At 40.3% G+C, this 22,453-nt stretch overlaps 1 protein-coding gene across 2 annotated transcripts; it reads right to left on the reverse strand.

Annotated features, from left to right (window-relative positions):
- Positions 1–3,317: 3,317 nt before the first annotated feature.
- Positions 3,318–22,162, reverse strand: aif1l (allograft inflammatory factor 1-like). Of its 2 annotated transcripts, XM_053862110.1 has the most exons (7): positions 22,138–22,162; positions 20,597–20,715; positions 20,376–20,437; positions 14,731–14,797; positions 9,826–9,867; positions 8,200–8,365; positions 3,318–4,531 (listed from the first exon to the last, which is right to left on the reverse strand). In XM_053862110.1, exons 2-7 carry the CDS (start codon positions 20,619–20,621, stop codon positions 4,444–4,446), a joined length of 450 nt encoding a protein of 149 aa, XP_053718085.1. In that variant the 5' UTR covers positions 20,622–20,715; positions 22,138–22,162; the 3' UTR covers positions 3,318–4,443. The 2 variants fall into 2 exon arrangements, with proteins under 2 accessions (XP_053718085.1, XP_053718078.1); XM_053862103.1 differs by lacking the exon at positions 22,138–22,162 and having other exon boundaries at positions 20,597–20,761.
- Positions 22,163–22,453: the final 291 nt, after the last annotated feature.

The following is a 22,453-nucleotide window of genomic DNA, read 5'->3' on the forward strand; positions in this document are numbered from 1 at the left end:
CCAACAAGTTTTTTTAAGGGATTTTTTATTTTCCGATGCGTCCAGGAACCGTTCACAACCGTGGAGGACTGACTTTTTGAGATTTTTTTTTTTTTTTTTTATAAAAACATTTCATAGCATTATCAGTTGACATACGAGAAAATGGTTTCGTTGCAATGTCAAATGGCAATATTGTGAACGTAAATTGTCTTAGAGGCCCTTTAATTCCAAGTAACCTGACACAAGTGACAAGGGCTGCCGCAGTGCAACTCACATTAATACATTGATTTGTCGTGAGAATAAGGAGGAGGGAGAGGACGAACTGGAATAAATAGAAGCCAGGCACTATACGTGGGTAAAATAGAAGGAGGGATCGGCTGCAGTGAAGATGCTGGAAGCAGAGGCAGAGATGAGAGAGCGAGAAGAGAGTGCAGACAAGGTGGCGTGGCTAGGTACTGGTGGACACATAAAGCATGGAGTCTTGAGAGAGAGAATAGCCATTATTAAAGACACACAATGAAAAAGAAAATTAAGAATTTACCTTAAGAATAAAGAAGAAATAAAGAGCAACTATTGAATTAAATGGTTTATTGTTATGGTATTAACTTGGAGGTAGATGATCCGCTGTGGCGAACCCTGATGGGAGAAGCCGAAAGAAAAAGAAGATTGTTAAGGTACTGACTGTATGAAGAAATAATTGCCGATCTTCCATGATGAAATTGAAAACATTAAAGAATGTTGTCTTTATTGTCATTATGTTTGGTGTGATCTTTTGCAGTAGAGTGATAATTACCCAGAAAGACATTGCAATGACAAAATAGTTTCACTTTATAATCACAAAATATCAGTTGTTATTGTTTATTGTTGGTACATGTACATGGGTTTTATACTGCCATACATACAGCTGTTAGAGCTGAACTGATATCCTGATATCTGAGTGTTTTGCAGAACAGAACGCAGAAATAAACACGTATCTAAGTGGCTCCACTCCCAGGTCTGCTCTCACTTCTACTGTAACTTGCCCTGAAAGCCTCTGGAATCCTCTTGGACACTAGAGGAATGACAATTAGCAAGTCAGCAGCTCGCAGACAACAACCAATGTCCCAACTTGTGAAGACGTCTCATTATTTTCTACAGATGCTCCATAATTGCCAAAGCCTTCATGACCAGAACAACTTTATTACGATCCAACAGAGAAACATCTGATCGCAGATAAAGCAAAGCACTTCCATGCACATTATGTGGCGACAGAAAGTCTGGCGAAGTGTTGCCATGGCTACATACAGGGGTTTAGACGGAATTAACTGTCTGAATACGAATGCTTAATGAGGGATTATATTTATTCAGAGTGCTGGCTGAGATTGTTTAAATTAAACATCAATTCCTGTTTTAACTTTGTTCCAGAGGGGAAAGGCCTGTTAGGAACTGAATCCTCACTCATTTATTTTAAACTCTCATGGAAGCGTGTCAGTGTCATAAAACACTTTTCTGCTGCCAGCTCAACCAAGTCGTCTGCTCACCAGAGTCGAGACGTATATTTCAAAGTGAAATCTCAATCCCAATTTATAAAAATGTAAAATTTGGGAGCATATTATTAACGTGTGTCGATTAGTGGGTGACTGTGACCTGTTTTAGTCTGCCTGCCGAAGAATTCAGAATCAAAACTAGTGATAACGTGTGAGAGCCCAGTGGTGGGTCGCAGAAGTGGAACTTTGAGGCTTCTGTGTTATAGCATGTGGAGATTATGAATGCTGTCAGTTAATATGACGCTGAAGTCCTTTTAAATAAATACATGAGTGGTGGAAAAGGACTGACAGGAGAGGAGCCATGGTGGCTGATATGAGAGTTCTCGCTGATGTTATTAAAAAAGGAATCTCCACTTTGACAAACACCAACCCTCACCCTGAGCTAAAAAAAATCCTTCTATTCCCAACAGCTTTTCTGAATGGACTCTGATTTTCATGGAATCTCCAAATCCCCAACAAGAATGCAGAATTATTCAGTTAGTTTTAATATCAATCTTCTTTGAAAGGTGATGAAAACAGTCGTTCCTTCCGCAACCCCGAACAGAAAGCACAACACATTGGCAATTTTAGCGCTATAAAATACTATTGAGTGGAGTCGGCATAATTACTTGGACGTCATGTCGAATTATTATGTATATTTTTGGCTGTCGAGTCGAGTGTTTGCTTCAGTTGTTGTGCATTATTTCAATGCCAAACATGTGCTGGCTCCCTCAAAGGTTCACATGTTGCTGCTCAACCCTCCAGCAGGGGGCTTCACATCAACGCCATCCAATAGCAGTGGACCGGTGACGTCAATGAGGACACATTTGACTCCTAAAAAGCCAGATACAAATAGACTTGAAAAGCAACGTCCACCCACAAAACAACCGAGACAACAAAAATTAGTCTATAAAACAGTGAAAAGAACATTAGTATAGTCAAGCAGCATCTAATAAAAACGGTGAAGGCAAAATGAACGACATAGTTGAGTGTAGATGTCGCTCCACTGATGTTTCAGACGCCAAGATTTCTCTTCTGGTTCATTGGGTGGATTATCTATTTATCCCTACAGTTACAGTTACTTCTCCAGCTGTGTCTCTGTAATCCCTTGACGGTTTATTACACAGAACAGTATTTTAATTAGATGTGCTTATTGTAATCTGACTTAATCTTCTAAGTACTCTAGTGACCTCTAACATTCCAAAGGAGAAATTCGGGTGAAGTTTTAGTTCTTTCTTTAATTTAAAATACAACACTTTGCTTTACTAAAATAATTGGCAGAACAATTTACCTGCTGTCAAAGGCTGAGGACAGGCATGTTGCTCAGGGACATCAACAGGACCAACAGAGAAATAAAGCTTCATAACATGACACGAGACTAATCTGGAGAAAACTCTATATTTTCATTTTCATTTCCTCCAATACTTGGGACTCCGGAAGGCAACTACAATTTGTTGGTGTGAATATCTTGTTAATATGTTTAAGGATGGACATGCAACCTATCCAAGGTTTCCCCCACCTCTCACCACAGGTAGCTGGGACAGACTCAAGTGAACCCCATTAACAGCAGATTAATATGAAAATAAAATAGAAAAATAAATCGCAAGGAGCTTGCTGGAATGAAATCATGACCTAGTAGACAAAATGTATGCTCCTAAATTGGTAACATTGGGAGCAAAAACATCCAGTAAAATTAGAGATCAAGGTTGGTGAATAAAGTCTTAAAAATGTCACAAAACTTTTATGAACACCGACCTAATTAAGGTGTCATGTCATGGCTGCTTCTTATTGCAGTTATATTGGACTTCTCATACCGGATCATCAGTGACAGGCCAGTGTAAAAACAAACTTTATTCCTTTGGTGTTTGTGCATGTTACAGTTGGAGAGGCAACACTAAATTAAAAAGTGGTAAACAAAACAAAACATTTAAAAGAATGTCATCATGACAGCTTCAAACACTTCACGTACCAATGTCACAGTCATAAGCGTGGGTCGGCTGCAGGGGGCGGAATTCAATCGGAGGCACAAATCAAATGTTACACAGGACAATGAACTCATTTTAGAGAACACGCAGCGGGACGATGAATAAAAGATGCGGATGAAAAAATGAATCCCAGACAAAGAGAAGAGAGTCACACACACATATTGATAACTGACAGATGGTAAAAGAGGAAGCACATACACGTTACAAAGGAAAAAGAAGAAATAAATCACTTCTACTGGTGATCATCAATCGCTCAGAATGTTGTGAAAACGAATATATGAATTATTAAAATAACCGCTTGAACACTCCTTTTTAAATCTGCGTGTAGGCTATACAGCATCTGCTCGTCGAGGCACTTGGAAAGATTGTACTGCGATGAGTTTATGTACATTTGTGATGCTCGTAGATTCCTTCCAAAACCTGCTTCACCTCACAGATCTAAAATGGAGCCATTTTGTTTCATCCCACCACAAAAAGTTCACATGACCGACAGTAACTGATACCTGATCAGTATCTCAGGACGGACCCAGAGGAAGTGGGTCAGTAATCTCTGGCACCTGATCTAAAGTGAGACGCTGACTAAGATTAGCCTGGCGGGAATCCATGCAAGACCGCCGAGGACAGTGCAAAGAAGAATGTGTGTTGTTGTGCTTCTACGAAAGCCTCCAAACACCATGCCGCTAAAGCCGAGCGCGTCTTCCCTTAAACGAAAACTATTAAAAACACAGTCTACAGGGTTCACCAAGCGGATTATTATCGATGCTACATCTTAATTAAAGGATTAAAGTTGAATGGTCATATTCACAGTCAAACATCAACCTTCCCATGAACAAACAAAAGTCACCTCGCACGCACTGTAAAGAACAACACCCCGTCTCACTGGTCCCGCACGACAACAACAACACTCCACATCTACAGAGACTTTGAAAGCGAGCAGCCGCTGGTGGTCCCTCTGCTCCGTTTGTAGTCTGGACTTAAGGCAGGCTAGCGATATCCCGCTTTGGAGGTGGACCCGCTGGCTTGCAGGGAGACCCGTTGGCTTTGTCCTCGAAGATCAAGACCCTGAAGAGAAAGGGATCAGGATGAGAAATGGAATGAACACAAGGGTGGCCACAGACTTAAAGAACAGAGAATATTTCCTCCATTCTGGAGGAAGAGTCGACTCCATCAAGGGAGTTAAACCTGGTTAACCATTTCCACAACTGAAGGCCACCTTGCATTGTGCGCAATGAAGTGAGTGACTCTTACTGAAGTCAGGCTATTCCAAGCTGGAGTACGACTTCTTATCAGTGGGATGCGCAGGCTATAAAGCTCTGCAGGAATCCCTGCTCTACCTGTGAGCTGTGTTACTATGTTGCTGTTTCCTTTGCTGACTTGGAATTCTCTCTTTTTTCTTCCCCCCAAACTGGTTGGGCTCATTGCACTGGGAAGGACAAGATTATTAACGTACAGAATCGGATGATTTCTACAAGCGATTAGCCTTCATCTCCACTGGTAAAAATGTCCCAAAAAAGGCAGGATCTACCATTTAAAAGCAATTTCCAACTTAATGATGTGTGAAAAGCATCTGTCCAGGCATACATGTACTTTCGGTCAACCAACTAAACCTTTGGCGCACGTGTCAGTCATCAACAGCTTCAGCACCACGGAGAGAGACATGATAAAAATCAGGCAGAAGAACTAAAGGTTGTACGAGGATGATGTCATGCATAATGACAGAGAGACTGGGATTTGTCTGAGCATAATTGATACACAGACAGAGAAGATGTTCTCACGACAGCTGAACACAGCAAGCGTCTTCAATTGTTTTTTTTTTTGGAAAACTACAAACCAAGCTCCACTTAACCCATGAAGTAGTGATGGGTTAGTAGGCTTTAGGACACACTCCCCGCATCTTCAGAGCCCCGAAGGTTTAAAAAAAATGATTTGAGGTTTCATTCAAATGAATGGTCAACTCCAAAGAATTTACAGCCAAGAGTGCCATCTAAAAAAATGCGGACACTGTTTCATGAAGCCTCATCAGTCCAACCATACCATAAGGAAGTATGGTGGGAAAAAGTAAAAAAAAAATCTATTCTCCAATATCACAATTTTTTGTTGACTATATTAAAGATCAATATTTCTCCTCAGAGACTATTTTGTCCCCACATGTTGATGGCAGGAAGACATGGGTCCAGTTAAACAGACGGTGAGTGGAGCTCAAGCGCGTCTCCTGCTCAACAGAGCTGACAATCAAACACACAAGTTTAATACTTGTGACAAGCTTTTATTTTCAAACACCAACTATGGTCAAATGTAGACCAAGGATTGGTCGTTGGAGTCGAGTTGCTGATGCTTACACCATGCAGCCAACTGTCACTCCACAGTGCCATTTGATTTCGCTGACGGCAACACGGACTGCATTCATAACATATATACTGTACAAATAGTGCAGGCATATTAAGTCTCGTAGCTAGAAATGTGAGACAAATGGGAAGCATGGTGTGAAAAAAGGCTCATTTGTTCCAGTTTCACGTCAATTAAGAGAGGTGGGAGCTCAGTCTAGGGATTGCAGATCCCAGAATAACACCATCTATGTGATGGATGGTTGTCCTGCACTCAAAGACTGCAGTGAAAGTAGATGGACATTGGTTATTGAATCCAGCTCGAAGGCTGTCTCTTCCCTGCTGCAGCGAAGCAAAGGTCTGTGACAATGCAGGCTCTCAAGCACAATTTACCCCCAAAATTATTTCAGTCAGAACCAGTTCTGGCTCCTTATTATTGCACATCGCCTGCTTCGTATATTTTTAAAGAATTAAAAATACTCTCCACAAATACGCCATCATGAGATATTTTTATTATTAACTCAGAATCAGGGGGAAAAAATAAAACTGGGACAAAGGCAAACCATCCAAAGAGCAATGATCTGAACTACAACAAAGACTTCCAGGAGACCATCAGAGCTCCTCTGGACTGAATGACAGTTTGAGATGAGACTGTGTATCAATTGTGTGAATTCTAGTTCTCTAGACCCAGTCACATGAAGATGTAACCCTTGCCTGTGTTCCTGTCACATGGTCTCCACACTCAACATCTGTACATGACTCAGACAGAAGATGGCCTCGTAAGAAAGACTCTGCCCCCACTTAGCGAAAGACCTTTCAAACTTCAGCAAAAATAGACACCATGAATTAAACATGGATCAGCTGTAAATATCACATGGAGATGATGGAAAAGTGGGTGCGTTTAGGTGACTAACCAACCTTGTTGAAGACAGAGGAGCAGCTGTGCTCCAAAACAGAACCTGAACACACCAAAAGAACCCACAAACAAACATCACACCAGCAGAACAGACTTATGACGTTTAAAGCTCACAATCTCTTAAAGACTTGATAATCCTCCAAAAATGTTATCGACCTCAGCGACAAGGCTGGGCAAATTTACAAGTATGTAGGTCAACATGCTCTTGAATACAAAACCAGTTTCATCCCTGTGTGAATGAGTGAAATAATAAATCAAGATGCTACCCAACTCACTTTGCTGTAACCTTCTTCTTGAAACTATCAAACCTCAAACACTTTTATCACAACTGCACAAAAAAAAAACAAAAACAAAAAAAAAAAGTTTGTATGATGTATGTTAAATCATGAATGAAACAAAAATTCTTTTATTTTTTTTTCACTCCTCACTCTTGTTAACTTGAAATAGGGACCAGCAGATTCAGTAGAAAAAAAAACTCAACTCAACGCTGAGCAATGTAGTTATGTTAGCAATGGAGCTAACTTCAGCATTATGATTTAGACTATTATTTAGACACAAATGTATAATGATTGAGTGACTCTTAAAGATTCTCAATTTTAGCCAACGTTTTATAAAACAACACGAAACACGCTCTGTTGTCCTCCTGAAATCTGTTGTCCTCCTGAAATTGAAGAATGGATATGTATATATAAACTGTCATTTAGTCCAGAGGAGCTCTGATGGTCTCCTGGAAGTCTTCGTGGTAGTAAGCATTGTTCAGATCGTGGCTCCTGGGATATTTTGCCTTTGCCCCAATTCTATTTTTTTCCCCTGATTCCAAGTTATTAATAAAAATAAGTGACCACACTGTATTTATAAAGAGTGTATGGATATATATATATATATATATATATATATATATATATATATATATATATATATATATATATATATATATATATATATATATAAACACAAAAAAGATACCTTTGAGATTTATTATTTGCTTTTAACAACTGAAACACAGTAGCTGAATAATAGCTGTGGTGTTACAGGGTTAACTCTGGAACATAGAGGTTGAGGGTAAAAGAGGGAAAGTTGTGTGCTTTCTGGGCTGGTGTTGTGTAGTTGGGATTATGAGATTTGTCCTCCAGCTTAGTCCAGCAGCGCTGACAAGTAGCAGCCAACACACTCCTCACTGACCCACCGAGAGGCAGATTTTAAACAGCTCTTGCTGGCTTTGCGAGTTGTACCAAAATTGCAGGTAACATGAGCTTGCATGCTGACAACATGCTGAAAATATTTGCCTGTCTGCGTGGTTGTAGGTCTGACCTAAGTGTGAGTCGGCGGTTAATCAGCCTGTAATCAGTTACCTAAGCACATGATCCCCGGCTGAGGATAAGGACGGGTTTACTATTGACAGGCTACATTGACGGGTTTTGTCGCCATGGTGAGCGAGTGGTGAACCTTTCGCTGACGCTGCAAAACAACATTTTGCGACGTTTACTCACAGCTTGAGCACGGCCGAGCGCTTGCCCAGCATCATCTTGACAAAGTCCCTGTAGTTGATGGTGTTGCTGCTGCTGCCTCCGGTCACCTCCACGATCATCTTCTTTAGCTCCAAGTGGGTCTTGGGCACGCCCAGCTTCTCCATCATCCTCTTCAGACCCATCAGGTCTATAATAGGAAAGGAAATAAAAAAAATATATAATGGTTAATGACTAATGTCGCACAGTGCTCCACAGTGATGACAAGTGACGGCTCCATCAGCGCCATGGTCATCATCTTATAAATGTGCTGCCAGTTTCCTTTAGACTCCAGTACACAACATTGCCCACAATTAACACTGACTGCAGCTCATCATAATCTGTTTCCTCCTGACCACGTGCAACAGTATGATAATGACCTAATGCTGTGTGGGAGTTCTTGGTGAGCAGCAGTCAGATGCACTTCAGTTATTGTATAGACTCAAATAAGATTGTAATAACACAGTCAAGTTAAAACAGCCAAGTATGTAACAAAAAATTATCTTAATTATCATTGAAATGGGATTTATTATAAGTGTATTGCAGTTTATTTTGACAATATTGTAATCCAGCATACATTTTTTAGGAGCAGGAAATTTGTTTTCTGCATTATTCCGCATTAGAGTGCAGTGGATCACAGCGGCACAGAGTCAGTCAAGGTTTTCTACGATGGTGATGCAGAGCTTGTTTGAGCTACACATGGTGTGGGCTGTGTCCTTAAATGTGGCTGACATATCAAAGTCAAATAAAAAGAAAAATAAAGGTGTTTCAGGATGCTGGGACTCAGGAAGGTAAAGATTGGAGGAACATTAACAATTTATTAACAATCAACAACAGAACCTTCAATTTGGCATCTACAGTTATTTTAAAATGCTACAACACAATAGTGTGTGCACGATAGCAATAAGGACGAGAAGAGAATCTTACACTCAAAATTATGTCAGTGATCATTTCTACTGGTGTAAATTCAACAGGACAATGATGCATGTGAGTGTTTGGCGAACCAGTTAAAGGCTCTTTTTAATCATGTTGACATTGATGTTCGAGAGCATTTAGTCATATTTTCTATCAGATCCAAAACAAAGTTAATGCAGCTTGAAACTTCTTGGGCCCTTCAGACACCAACTGTTTTCTGCCACCAAACTACACTTAGAATCTTTAGTATTATAATATATATATATATATATATATATAATATGGCTAGAACCATAAGTATCTTCCCCAGTTCAACGGAAATCCCCTTGAATAGTTGAAGGGACTTTGAACCACAACAGTCGACACACAATTCAACAGTGTGGTCCCTTGAGCGACTATACCACAGAGGTCCTCAAAGGAGCCTGTTTCACACAAAGCAACAGTCTTCACGCAGAAGGAAGTGGTATTCTTTGACTGGAATGCAACAGGTTGTGTGCCAAAAGCTCTCCAGAGATGCTGCGCAATCTGTTATTAATTTAAAAGCGCCACACAAACAAGAAACCCGAGTCAGTGAACACACACCCCGGACAGACAATACACGCAGTATTAATTACTGTTCCCTCGTGCTGTCAAATCACTTGAGTCAGATCGCTATCGGAGAGCAGTTGCTGGTTGTTCATGGGAGCGTTCACTCACCGATCTCCCCCTGGTCGTTCAGGTCAAACTCGGAATATTTATCTGTAAAACAAACACAAGAACAGATGAGCTTCAGTGGTATCAAGTGTCTAGAATTTGCAGCTGCTATCGTCTTTGGGACGGCTGACGCAACAGCGGTCAGGGCTCAACAGCTGGTCATGACAGTCGTGTTTTTGTATTTCAGCACATATTTTGGTGGTCAGCAGCTCACTTGGAGGGAAGATAAGCAAGAGAGCTGCCGAGTCAGCATTCATTTGTAAAAATGTTTCTCGCAAAAAACCTTAAAAAAAAAAAAAAAGGTGCAGTGAATATTTCCAATAACATCAGTTGATTTTATAGAGAAGTGACTTTTGGGAGGAGAGAAATTCGTAGTAAGAGGCAGTGGGGATGTTTTCATAAAGGCAGGTGACTGAATGATGCTATCTTGAGGACAACTTGGTCCATGGCAACACTGAAGTCTTCTTGACCCCCACTTTAACCCATTGCGTGCATCCTCCCTAGTGAGGCCTATCCTCTTTCCCAGCCATGTTGTGACTGAATATTATCACACATTGAACAGATACCTTACTTTAGCATTTGAAATATCATTGATATCATTAAAATTCAACAGAGCTGTGTGACAGAAGGTTCCAGACGCAATTTGCAAACACAACTGGGAAGAAGCGGAGAAAGACAGCTGATGAAGGAGGGACATCAAGACAGCAAAATGTAAAAAATGTTGAGAACCATGGAGAGTTGAAAGGAGTAGACCAGAACACCATCTAAGTTCAATCATTCTTATAAACATTTTCTGAATATTAGAGTTAGAAGTGCAAGAAGCACTTTAGGAAGCATTATATGTAAAATCATGCCCGTGAAAAAAATAAACATACAAGTTAAATGTATAAGGTTTGTCCTCTCCCCTTGCAAGTAAACTAATAACTTATATGCAACTGAATATCTTTCTATGAGAAACCAAAGACAACAATGTCCAGCTTCAGCCTAAATTTTGCTGTCCCCTTCTCGCAGGAAGCGCTCTCTAGTCAGATTACACTCTCCATTTATGTCCCACAATGGCAGCTCTGTGTGTGCAGTGCAAGAAAGAGAAGGGACTGTGTTAACTGTGCGAACCCTATGGGAGGGGAGGAGGACAATGCTGACCCTGTTTTGTAAACTCTGAGAAGTGGGCCTCCCTGCACACATTTCTTGAGAGGGACACTTGTCGTAAGGCAGCCTGTTGATCATCTGCAGTCACAGAAAATGGCCCAATTAAAAGCTTGAGCGTTTCCTACAAGCAATGTTGTCAGTCATCGTCATTTCTGCACGCCACATTCTACTGCTTTATTCACGCCTGCAGTACACATTACTACTGACAAATCACTTCAATGAGTGGTGATGACTACATCTTGGACCTTCTGATTCAGGGCATCTGATCAAAGTTGGGAAGCTTTGAAATTCGACCGTTGGATTGTGGCTGTACAGGCACATAAGACAAAAAGATAACCTTACTCCATTCATGCAGTGACATCAGGGTTCATGGACACAAGTTGATGTTGACCAAAACTTGATTCATGATAACAGCGTTTTTGTTCTTCAGAGAAAATTCAGTTGTGGAACAGCAGAAAAAGAGAAATAATGTGTTTTTATGTTTTTTTCTGCCGAAAATACGATAATATGAATGACCAATGGTATTAGCATATTACAAATATGTCAGGAGGAACAGCATATTTTAATAAATATAACTTAACAGCAAAAAAAAATGAGTATGCATTACAAAAAGCATACAACCCATGCTCTGTGGTTGACTCTTCTCTGCACCTAAAGGTGGTCCGTCGGGACAACACAGGCATACTCAACTACAGATGGTGTCTGAAGTGCGACGTGAGGCCATCAGAAGCATGTGTTTAATGAGAGGAACACTCAAGAACAGACCTAGTGTGGTCTGGGGGCCATATGCGGCCCTTTGCCTGTATTTTATATGGCTCCCAAGATGTCACACTAAAACAATACTCATATGTAGTAATTTTTCTGATCACTGTTTTTGTCCCGTTTCTTTGTTATCCATTATGAGTTCAACAGTCAATATGACATGTTGTTTTAAGACTAAAATTTCTCTTTGTCTTTTGTTCGCATTTGCCATTTTTGTGTGGATCTCTTGTTCCTCAAAATACATTGAAATAAATGTTAAAATATATTTTGAAATGAAGTGCCTGTTCATCTTTCTTAGATGTCAGGTCCATATTTTTATTTGGAATTCTATAAAAATAAAATGCATGATGACAACAGTTATGGTTTATAATGTGGCCCCAGCTCAAGAAAAGTGGTACGATGGTTAAAATAAATCCATGGCTGTCCCAGCTCCTTAGCCGCATAGGGGCCATTTTCTGCTGTTTTTGCCAGTATGTAGTCCAGCGTGAGAGTGCTACCTTGTGATCCTTTATATACTGTAAGGAAAAGTGTGAATGAGGATGCACAACAGCAAAACAGGCAAAGAGAGAACACCTACGCTGGGAAGCACTGGGAAAACCTTGAATAAAGGCATTTCCCTTGAAACTGAGGGAAAATAAGCATCTCAGCTTTGCCACAATGTATACAAGTCTTCCTTTTGACAATGACATAAGTCAGCACAGAACAGCCTGCCACTGTCTACTCTGGTGTGGGTTTCACAGAGGTAATTAGGTGCTAGGCAGGTCAAGTGAGGGGTTTCCCCCTCACATGACAAGAGCCTGATAGTCATTACACATTAGCATGCCGGTCAACATCAAAGGTATCCATTATATCTATTCCAGCACAAAACCTAAGCATGTAAGATTACAGTCATATCTGGCCAATATAGGTTGACTGATATGATCGGACATCAGGCTGTTTGCTAAAGGGGCGCCAGTGCACCCTATACTGCAGAACAAGAGAAATTGGATGATTCTTTTTTTTAGCAGCACCCCTTTATTTCCAATTAGTGCCTGGTTATTCAAATATTTATTATTTTTTTATTATCACTTATTTCAGGACCAAACCTGTTTTTTTATTTAAAAAAAACACAAATATACATCAACACAAACACTAATACAAAAAATAAATATACACAAACCAAACAAAAATAAACTTGAATTTAGGGAAGCGTACTGAATTATACAGTACATTAACAACAGGCAGACATTTTCAACTCCTTTAAAAATAACTCAAACAAGTTGTTTAAGCCGTAAGACTATTTAGTCATTGATGTCTACTCCATCAAGCTTCACAGATCACCAGACACATAGGTTTGGATTAAAATCAAGATCATCACATGGTTCTGCCCTAACATTTCAAATGTGAAGCATTTTTATTATTTTCCGTGAGATTCTTCATAGAAGTCACTCCTTGGATTATAAAACTTTTTGACTCCAGTGCTCTCTCTGCAGTCCAGCATTCAGTGACACACAGAGCGTTTGGTTCACCACGTTTAAACTTGAGTGTGAGTGATTGTTGTGATGCACTGATCCACATCCCAAAATAATCATATGTTTTTAGAATTTCTCCAACAAGCAACTACCACTGCTGCTATGAGTCAGAATGCTGTCTGCCCCTACATGACGCGAAAAACAATGTTGGAACACGTCATACAGTGAGCATGTTTCGCTAAAAGCTGGTGAATATGAGTGTCTGCCAATCCGTGTAGACAGTGGGTAGAACTCGCTCACTGATAGAAGCAAAGCCGCGCGCTGCTGTTTCACCAAAACTTTTTATGAGAGGGCTCAGTCTATGTTTGTTGTTAGCACTGGCGGGGATATCTATAGAAGCTCAGAGGGTTAACGGCTGCGCAGTAAGCAAGTAGAGTTAAACCAAAAGAAAAAAAAAAAAAAAGCAAGTCGTAAGTCAGATTGGTCGTAAGTCGAATGCCATTCAAAATAGAAGACGCGAGGGTTATAGGTGCTGCTGTAATGGTAGATCACTGTGTGAGAGTGAGATGCTGGGATACTGTGCTGCCGTAACTGTCGTACACGTTGCCAGGCAGCTACGTGCTGCAGTCGTAAGTACAGGTGAACGTAAGTCGAGCAGGTCGTAAGTGGGATGTTACTTGTATAATGCCCAACTTGTAGTGTCATCACACTGGTTCCCATGAAAAGGGTGTTTCTGCCCGGTAATTTTGCTGAATAAGATCGAAATTTGCCGATTTTCAGACAGTCACACAGATCATATGGTTCTATTTATTTAGAAATTGCAAACCTTTATAGATATATATTTTTAATTTTGGTAAGAAAATGTTGCTTCTGAAGAATTATGGGCACATTTTAAATATTTATTAACATTTGTTGCTGTCCCTCCCTGGTTTGAACTGTCGAAAATGAAGAATATCTACGAAGACCAAGAAATTGGTGTAGTGAACAACAACCCCTCAGTCAGTCTGGTAACTTCCACACCTCTCTTACTGACAGCAAGTCCTCATATAACCCAAGTCACGTCGTCATGAATGACCAATTATCACAAAGATCATTATGAAATGTAATCCACTGAATAATCCAAGGGTCACTGCCCAGCGCCGTGCTAGGGCGAACCCTCATTTTGACATCAGATGACATTTCAAAGTCCCTCTACGGTGAAGCCAGGAAATGGATGCAAACTGCAGATAAGACCAGAAAATATGAGGAAACTTCAGGTTATCTTGAAACATGGCACGAATAATGGACTTGGCCTTTTGTTTCCCTTTTTTTGTCTCACTCCCTGGAGCGATGAAGTAAAACACTGGGAAGTTCAGATTATTGAAACAACAAGTAGAGAAACGCCCCTCTGCATTCCTCCAGGGCCGCTGAGGACTCGATCTTGCAAGCATCTCAGAAATAACAGCAGTCCTTCCCACAGAGAAAAACAAAACACTCAGCTGAAGATGACGTGTGCAACCAAAAAGGCAAATCTCACAAATTTCTGGACGTGGAAAAGGGAACTCACTTTTGAATCCTTCCAATTTGTCAGCCAGGTCCTCTTCATCTCTGTATTTCTGGTCCTCCATGTACTCCTGAGAAAGACAGAAGACTTCAGTTCAGGATGAAAAGAAACCAGTGACAGCAGCCTGCTGAGTCTTTATACACACCACTTTTATATTGGGGCCAGAGAGGCATATTGGGGCCAGAGAGGCATGTCCTGAGATGACCCTGCGCAACAGACCTATAATCAGAGTTTCCTCTTGACACAAAAGCCCTATGAGTTTGCTAAATGAGTCCACCTCACCTTATGGACTCCATGTTGCCAAATAACAGATTAGTTCCATTCACAACTGCAATGCAGAACAATGTCAGCTGTCTGAAGCCCTACGTTGTGACTAAAGCAACCATGCATTAAAATAGCTTCGGGAAAGTGCAATAATTGGGTCAATGGGAGAATGATTTCAGAATTAGGAGGCCGCAGAACACTGGGTAAGGGGCGGGGGAGTATGAGCAGCTTACATGGTGGGCAAAGGCATTTCTGAAAATATTACTGGTAGTCCAGAGAAATGTGTTGCTTATGACTCAACGCCACTAACATTCAAATTGAAAATAAAACCACTGAGCACACACACAAGACTTCATGATCGGGACAAATGTTTGAGTAGCTTAAAAGGGCAAATGTACCATACTTTCCAGACTATAGAGCGCACCGGAATATTATCCACACCCACTAAATTTAAAAAGGAAAATCGATATTCTTCTTCATACATAAGCCGCAGCGGTCTATAAGCTGCGGGTGCAGTGGTGCTGTCTGCGTCGTAGAAAGGTCAATGGTGCACCAGGCTTAAAAATACATGGGGATCTCTTCTAAAGTTCGTTCGCGTGTCCGAAGTTCCGACAGCACAGCTGGTCTCAGCTGCTGCTTCTTGTCTGTGGTCCTCCAAGAGATTGGCTCTGTTGGCGTACCTGAGGACGCACGGGCGGAAACAGCGCATTTTGAGCACTTTAATGTAAATAAAACGTCAGTGATCCCAAAGGTGACTGGGCTCAATATTTTGGCATCATGACCCTCTTCAGCCTGTAAAAATCCATATATTAGCCGCGTCTTTGTACAACAGCAAGAAAAAAGTAGTGGCTTATAGTCCCAGAATTATGATCCAAGAAAGTGAAACAATTTTTCATTTACTTAGAAGTGATTTAGTCACAAGTCAAATCAAAACAAAGAGAATACAAAACAAGAAATAACACAATTTATTACACCACCTACTGAGCTCTATAAATTTATAAACAGTGACAGTGCTTCACAAAGCTTCCTCAGCCCATCACCACTCAAATGACCATGGGATTAATGGATAGGCAACACCACCACAGCAGCAACAGACTAGATGGAAAGACTTTCCATTTCTATTTCTATTTCTATTTATAGCTTTCAATACAAACACCACTGCCAAAGATCATTTCACAGGATTGTTTCACAGACATGAGCTACTACATTGCAGAAAATCAACCAATCAAGGAGCTTTTCCTGCCACTGGACCTGGATCTCAATATCCAAGTCCCCATCAGGACCTTCCAACTGTCACTGAAGTGAATACAATATTTTTCACATATTATAAAACACCAAGAAAAACGTAGATAATTAAAACTGTTCCTCAACAAGAATGAGGACAAACAAGCTGAGGAACATCTCAGCGCTCCCCATTTTAAACTGTAACGAAATGTAGCTTGGTAAATAGAAACAATAAAAAAGTATTCTGGTGTGAAGCTACTCTATGAGCGTCTAAGTTCAACTTCTGAGGTAGGGCTCTTTAAGAGTTATATGTGACGATTTCAATGGTTACTCTTATCTCTAGATTAATTTCATGGTCACAAATAGTCATCACGAGCATCAGAGAAGCTCTTTGTTTCCCGCAAGTGATCATATGATGAAAGCTGTTGTTGGGTTTGACAGTGAGTACAGGGAGATCTGTGTTGTGTAAACATGCGTGCAGCCTGTCTATTTTGATGTTTTATTCAGGCCAAATTCATGCCTTTGGCACGTCCCATCATATGAATCATTTAGAGCACTGTATCATATGAAAACATGGATCATTACTTGCAGTTTCTGACCGACGCCGAGTGCAGTATGCTCGAGGGGTTGAGACCTTAAATGGAGGAACGCCCTGCATTGGTTTTGGACATCCATTTTCATACATAAGCCAGCAAACTCAACACGGTCTGAGACACACACCCATGTAAAAATGTCAACAAATATTGTCCGTGGCCGATCAAATTCCTAAGTTATCCCACCAAAAGTAGAGCAGCTCTTGAGGGCATGGAGATAAAGAGCTGCAGAAATCCCCAGGGGTGTGTTCCCTAATGAAATTATAATGATGCAATCTGCCATGAGGGAGTTCCACTTTACACAAAGCAGCATTATAGTCTGCGGTGACCTCCATGTGTCTGTCTGGTTTATTATACACAGTAATGAGAATAAACTCCAGCGGATGTTTACTATGAACGAGCCGCACAGCTGCAATGTCAGAACTGTGCAACTGTGGAATGTTTTCTCATGAACATATTTGTCATGAGTAGCAGAAACAAGTGTGACTGACCCAATTTCTCCATTATATTGGATTTACTGTTACACGGACTGAGAAACCAACTTTTCCGCCTAAGATCTATTGAACGACTGGAACCGGAATATTTGAAAAATTGAGAGCTAGTCAGAAAAGGAAGTTTCGAGAACACCCAGCACATTGTTGAGTATATGGAAGTGTGACACTTCAGACCAGTAAGAGGGAACTTGATGATCCGGGTCCAGGCCAACAAATGATATCCAAGTATCTAAACTGGACAACACACTTTCACAACCTTCTTCAGGCACCAGTCAGACCAGACAAAGATGTGGCTGTGTCTGCCAAAGAGAGACCAGTGTAAATGTGGTCGGAATGTGGAAGTCAATATTTGACTGTGAGGAATAAGAATAAGGGCTGATGTTACATGGAAAGCAGGAAAAAGGAGGAGGGTTACTACTGAGAGGAGATACAGGCTAGTTTGTCATCAGTTTTTAATTTTCAGCTCAGCACAGATTCCAGACTGAGCAGCTCTTCTTCATCGCTGTATTTCTGATCCTCCATGCCCTCAGTTTGGCACAAACATTTGAAACCTTCCGTTACAATCAGTGAGAGAAGAAGTGGGATGCTGCTGGAGGTGTGCTCAATGCTATGTCTCCAGCAGGGATGGACAAAAAACAATATCACCATAAATGTTGTCATTTCGGCGACAAGGTAAAATATCATGATAAATATTGCACATTTTCATTCTATTCCATGTGTTGGACACACCATAGTCTCTCTTGACTGTTTTTACAATGAAAGTTATTCGTGGAGTTTGTCTCCAACATTACCATTTGTTTATGTTTACATATAATATTTAGCTACCTGTAGAGATGAGAAATCAATGCTTTACGTCTCTGGTAGAAGCCGCTCGTGTCTGACAGACTGCTCTGCCAGCTTTATTTAGGGGTTATATTGAGCCGTCTGTCTGCTGTCCCGATGTGTCTCATGTCTCTTAACAGTTAACTTATCTATGGACCCATCTTGACAAGTTTCCTAGATCCCTAGAACTAGCAAAGCTAACAGCTAACGTGACATCTCACTTCAAAACTCTATAGACACTTGCATACTATCAAAGTTTGCTAATTGTTAAAAAAGTTAGCTAAAAACTAAATGCAGAACAAAATTAATGTGCTCCAAAATGTGAAGAGAGGAAGAATAATTGTAGTTATGAGGCAAGCTGAGGCAAAGAATGTACAAGATTTATCTGGAAATTACCCAAACTAGAGTGATAAAGTTCTTGAGCCGAAATTTTCTTTTTCCCTTTAGGACTAACACTGACCAGAAACCTACCACTTAGCCTCAAAAAACACTATTGAAATTGTGATAAAATTGAAAGTTACTTAAACTAAACAACTGATATATTTTTTTCAATATTTCCTACCCCTTTCTGGGGACATTTTTTCAACAGATACAGATCTGCATTTTGTTTCTGCAAATACCATGCCAAAATAGAGTGTCAGTAGCTATATGTTTTCACAAAATTAAAAGGGATTTACTACAGGACTTTTGACTAAGCATAAGTACGCTTTTGCCGAGGTTCCTTTGGTGTTGTGCCTTGTGGTTTTTTCAATGAACCATGAGGTGAGCCACCGCTGTTTACATGTAGTGGAAACCTTGAATTTACACCCTCCGTTTTGCTACTTTCTGAGTTTGACGACACAAAGGTGCGCAGCAGAGTTACCTGAAGTGTTCCAAAAAGAGCTTGAGTAAGGATGATGTCTATTTAAATCCTTTTCATCAATATTAAACCGAACAAACTGAGGATGTTTCTCCACCAACTTCCCTTTTTTCCTGAAACTGAATTATTGAATAAGTTACAAAAACATAATCAGAGAGTGGATTTCTGCGCTAGTCATGTCTGAGATTCTAAATATATCTAAGAGGATCAGCTTGAGCAGCCCCACTAATGTAATGTGTAATCTGTGTGTGAACCTCGGATTCATAAAAAGCTATTATTAGACAGAAGAGCCAGAGAGTCGGGGTCTGTTCATCTCTTTTAAACAAATGGAGACCATCAAATCAACGAACACTGAGCGCGTTTGTGCCGACACAGATGCTCCCAGCTGCTGCTCGCTGAGATCTGACCGCCATTTTTTCCACAGAGGAGCTGATAACAGACGTGTCACAGGAATCCACTTCATCTGTGGGAGACAGTTCTGACTGATAGGAGACAATAGGAGACTGTTCAGACACCTGCTTGAATGCACTGATAGCCAGTCAAGGACACGATTAGGTCCGTCTTCCTGACAGCAGAAGAGGAGGAGGAGTACGAACACACATTCCATCACCATGAATAGCAAGGGTTGTTGAACCTTTCATTGAAGTCATCCAACTACCTTGCCAAGTTCTTTCTCACGACAAAACATCAGATGTCTTGAACTTAACTTTCTATTCCCAATTTTTTATTTTTCATCTCATGACGACATTAATCTTCACATTGGACCACATTTTAATGATGACCGCATCTAGTAATAGTTTTGTGAAAGATGGTAAATACTGAAGTGAATGAGTTTGTCTTCCTTTTTTTTTCCAATTCCTTTTGTATTTTCAGAAAGCCCTTTTCTATTCATCATTCCCACAGTGTAATATTATATTTCTACGATGGGTCAAAGGATCCCAAGTTCTCAATAATAATTTAAAACCGATCAGAAGTAGATATTAGGACCCACCGTTGACGTTCAACATGATTGGTTGTCAATAGCAGGTGTTTATCAACAGCCCATTCCAATTCATTGCTAGCAATATGCAAACGATCCAATGCATTTCAAGTGAAAAACACACCCCGAAGGCAGTTTGAAATATGTGAAATATCTGAAACCAGAACCAAGAACAAACGCAGTTGGCATGACAATGATGGCCGGCGGGTCACACACGCACACAGACGGACGTGACAGCCAGTCACGACTCAACAAGTGCCCAGATAATCCATCAGCAAAAGAATCCACAACCCACACCTCCTGACGAGCATTTAGGGAATCGTTCATTCCCAGGAGTCGTGAATCCTTAATGATGCGTTCAATGTCAAGTGCCGCTTCTCTAAGTGGCCGTCGGAGACGCGAACACACCATACCTTGTTTATCTCCTCCAGCTTCTGCCTCTGCTGCTCCTTTAACAGGCCGAAGGCTTTGCCGCCTAAACCAAAACAGAGCGAATGTTTCATTACTGTGAAAAGAATTTGATGTTTTTTCGAAGGGCAGAGGGTTTGATGCGGAGCGCACGAGCCTGGTGGTCGGCCCGCTGATGCTCTATTGTATTAGCTAGCGACGGACACACTCGGCAGAATCTTCTTACCTTGAACGTTCTGATTCGAAGGCATCCCGGGTCGTATGTGTTGTATTTATATCTGCAAAAGATAAATCTCCACGCCGGAAGGCTGCACGGGGAACACCGTCGCTCCTGCTCTCTGAAGACTGGACAGACACACTGGTCAGCGCGGCACCGGCGTCAAACCTAACGATGCTACGTATGTCACATCCGGTTACGATTTCACAATAAGGCTATTTTAAAGCGAGGCGAAACAAAATGTGCTTATTCCATCAAGTATCTCAACATTTTATGCGTTGTTTTTTCGTGGTTAATTTACACAGCGTTTGTTTAAAAACGGAGAAACTGTAAAAGTTACATATTCAACAAAATTAAAGGAATATTAACAAAATGCACAGAGATTACGCGCCACCATCACATAAGTTACTAGTTAGTTCAATTACTAATTACTTAGACTCAGTCAATAAAACAAAATGGAATAAGTTAGTTAAAACAACTTCCCCAATCTTAGAACTTAATTATTATTTATTTCACTTCCTTCACCCCAAAGGGCCCATATCTTTACAAAATACAAATGACAGACATATTATTTTGCAGAATTGTCATTCTGAAAGTAGTAAACAAACAAACAAACAAAAAACACAGTAATACCATGAATTGTTGAGGGAAATAGAAATGAAAGTAGAAATAAACTTTTTAAAAATATTGATGATATTTTATCATGACATTCCATTATTAGGCACTAGTTAATAACTAATCCAAGCAAGATTCCATTTTGATAACTACAATCCTTAACTGACTGAGTCAATAATGGTTCAAAAGAATTCAGGTTTAAAAACAAAACAAAACAAAAATTGAAATACATTCAAGTATAAAGGGAAATCCCATAAAAAATAGTTTTAAAAATACGTAGAATTTCATTTTTCAGTCATTAAAATATTAAAAGATGAAAAACATTTCATAAACAATAATGTTTAGTAATTTAATGCCAATATACGTAAAAATACTTGAATATTGGTGAAATCTCGAAACTTGAATTGTGATGGGAAAAGTCAGTTGATCAACATAAATCAACAAAGGAATGAAATATAAAATGTAATGTATGAAAAGTTTGGGTTTGTTGTCGTATGAGGTAAAACATTTAATTAGTGATTATAATTTAATATTTTGGTTTAAAAATACACAGTCGGCGAAGAACCATTGTATTATGAAGGGCAATTCTGATTGAAAATGCTTAAATAATTACACATAAATGAAATTGTCAGTCACAGTCACTACATTGTAAAATATCTCACCAATGGCAAAGAACTTAAAAAAAATATTTGATGGTTAAACGGTACGAGGCAAACATTTCCAACACGAACCAGGTTGAACTGCACAAAAGAAAACGCGGCTTTATTTTGAAGCATCTCTTTCCGGTTCTTTTGTGTAGTGAACGGTGACTCTGGAGGTCGGTTTCGTCTCCACCAGCACCATCACGTGGTCGGTGACGAAATTACTCCTGCCGAAATGGCCACAAACATGCGCACTATCACTTATAACAGATGGATCAGTGAGGAATCCAAGACCTTTTTTTGCGATGGAGACCAAATCTCTCCAGCGGGGGATTCATGCTCCTTGATGCCTGCGGTGAACTACAGAGCATAAAGAACACTTCCTTTCGAACCGAGCGCGAGCGATTTAGGAATGATGTCATTGTGAATGCCAACATTGAAGGACTTTCAAAGCGTCGTTTAAAGAATCCTATAACCGGCTATAATCCCTTGATGGCGTGAAAAGATGGCATCGTTTAAAACTATCCCCGGTGGCTCCAGCACAGATTACTACAGTCTGACGTACAGTCTGACGCCGCTCCTGCCGACTGGATTTAGATTTTATGACTTT

Source organism: Synchiropus splendidus, chromosome 1, assembly GCF_027744825.2.
Source record: "Synchiropus splendidus isolate RoL2022-P1 chromosome 1, RoL_Sspl_1.0, whole genome shotgun sequence".
Taxonomy (NCBI): domain Eukaryota; kingdom Metazoa; phylum Chordata; class Actinopteri; order Syngnathiformes; family Callionymidae; genus Synchiropus; species Synchiropus splendidus.

Excerpts from the sequence above, each read along its gene's own strand:
- aif1l (XM_053862110.1), bottom strand. The coding sequence starts at position 20,621 with ATGCCTTCGAATCAGAACGTTCAAG. Across the intron at positions 14,798-20,375 it reads AGCTGGAGGAGATAAACAAG|GAGTACATGGAGGACCAGAA; the intron begins GTATGGTGTGTT and ends TGTCTTTCTCAG. Across the intron at positions 9,868-14,730 it reads CAAATTGGAAGGATTCAAAA|ATAAATATTCCGAGTTTGAC; the intron begins GTGAGTTCCCTT and ends TTTGTTTTACAG.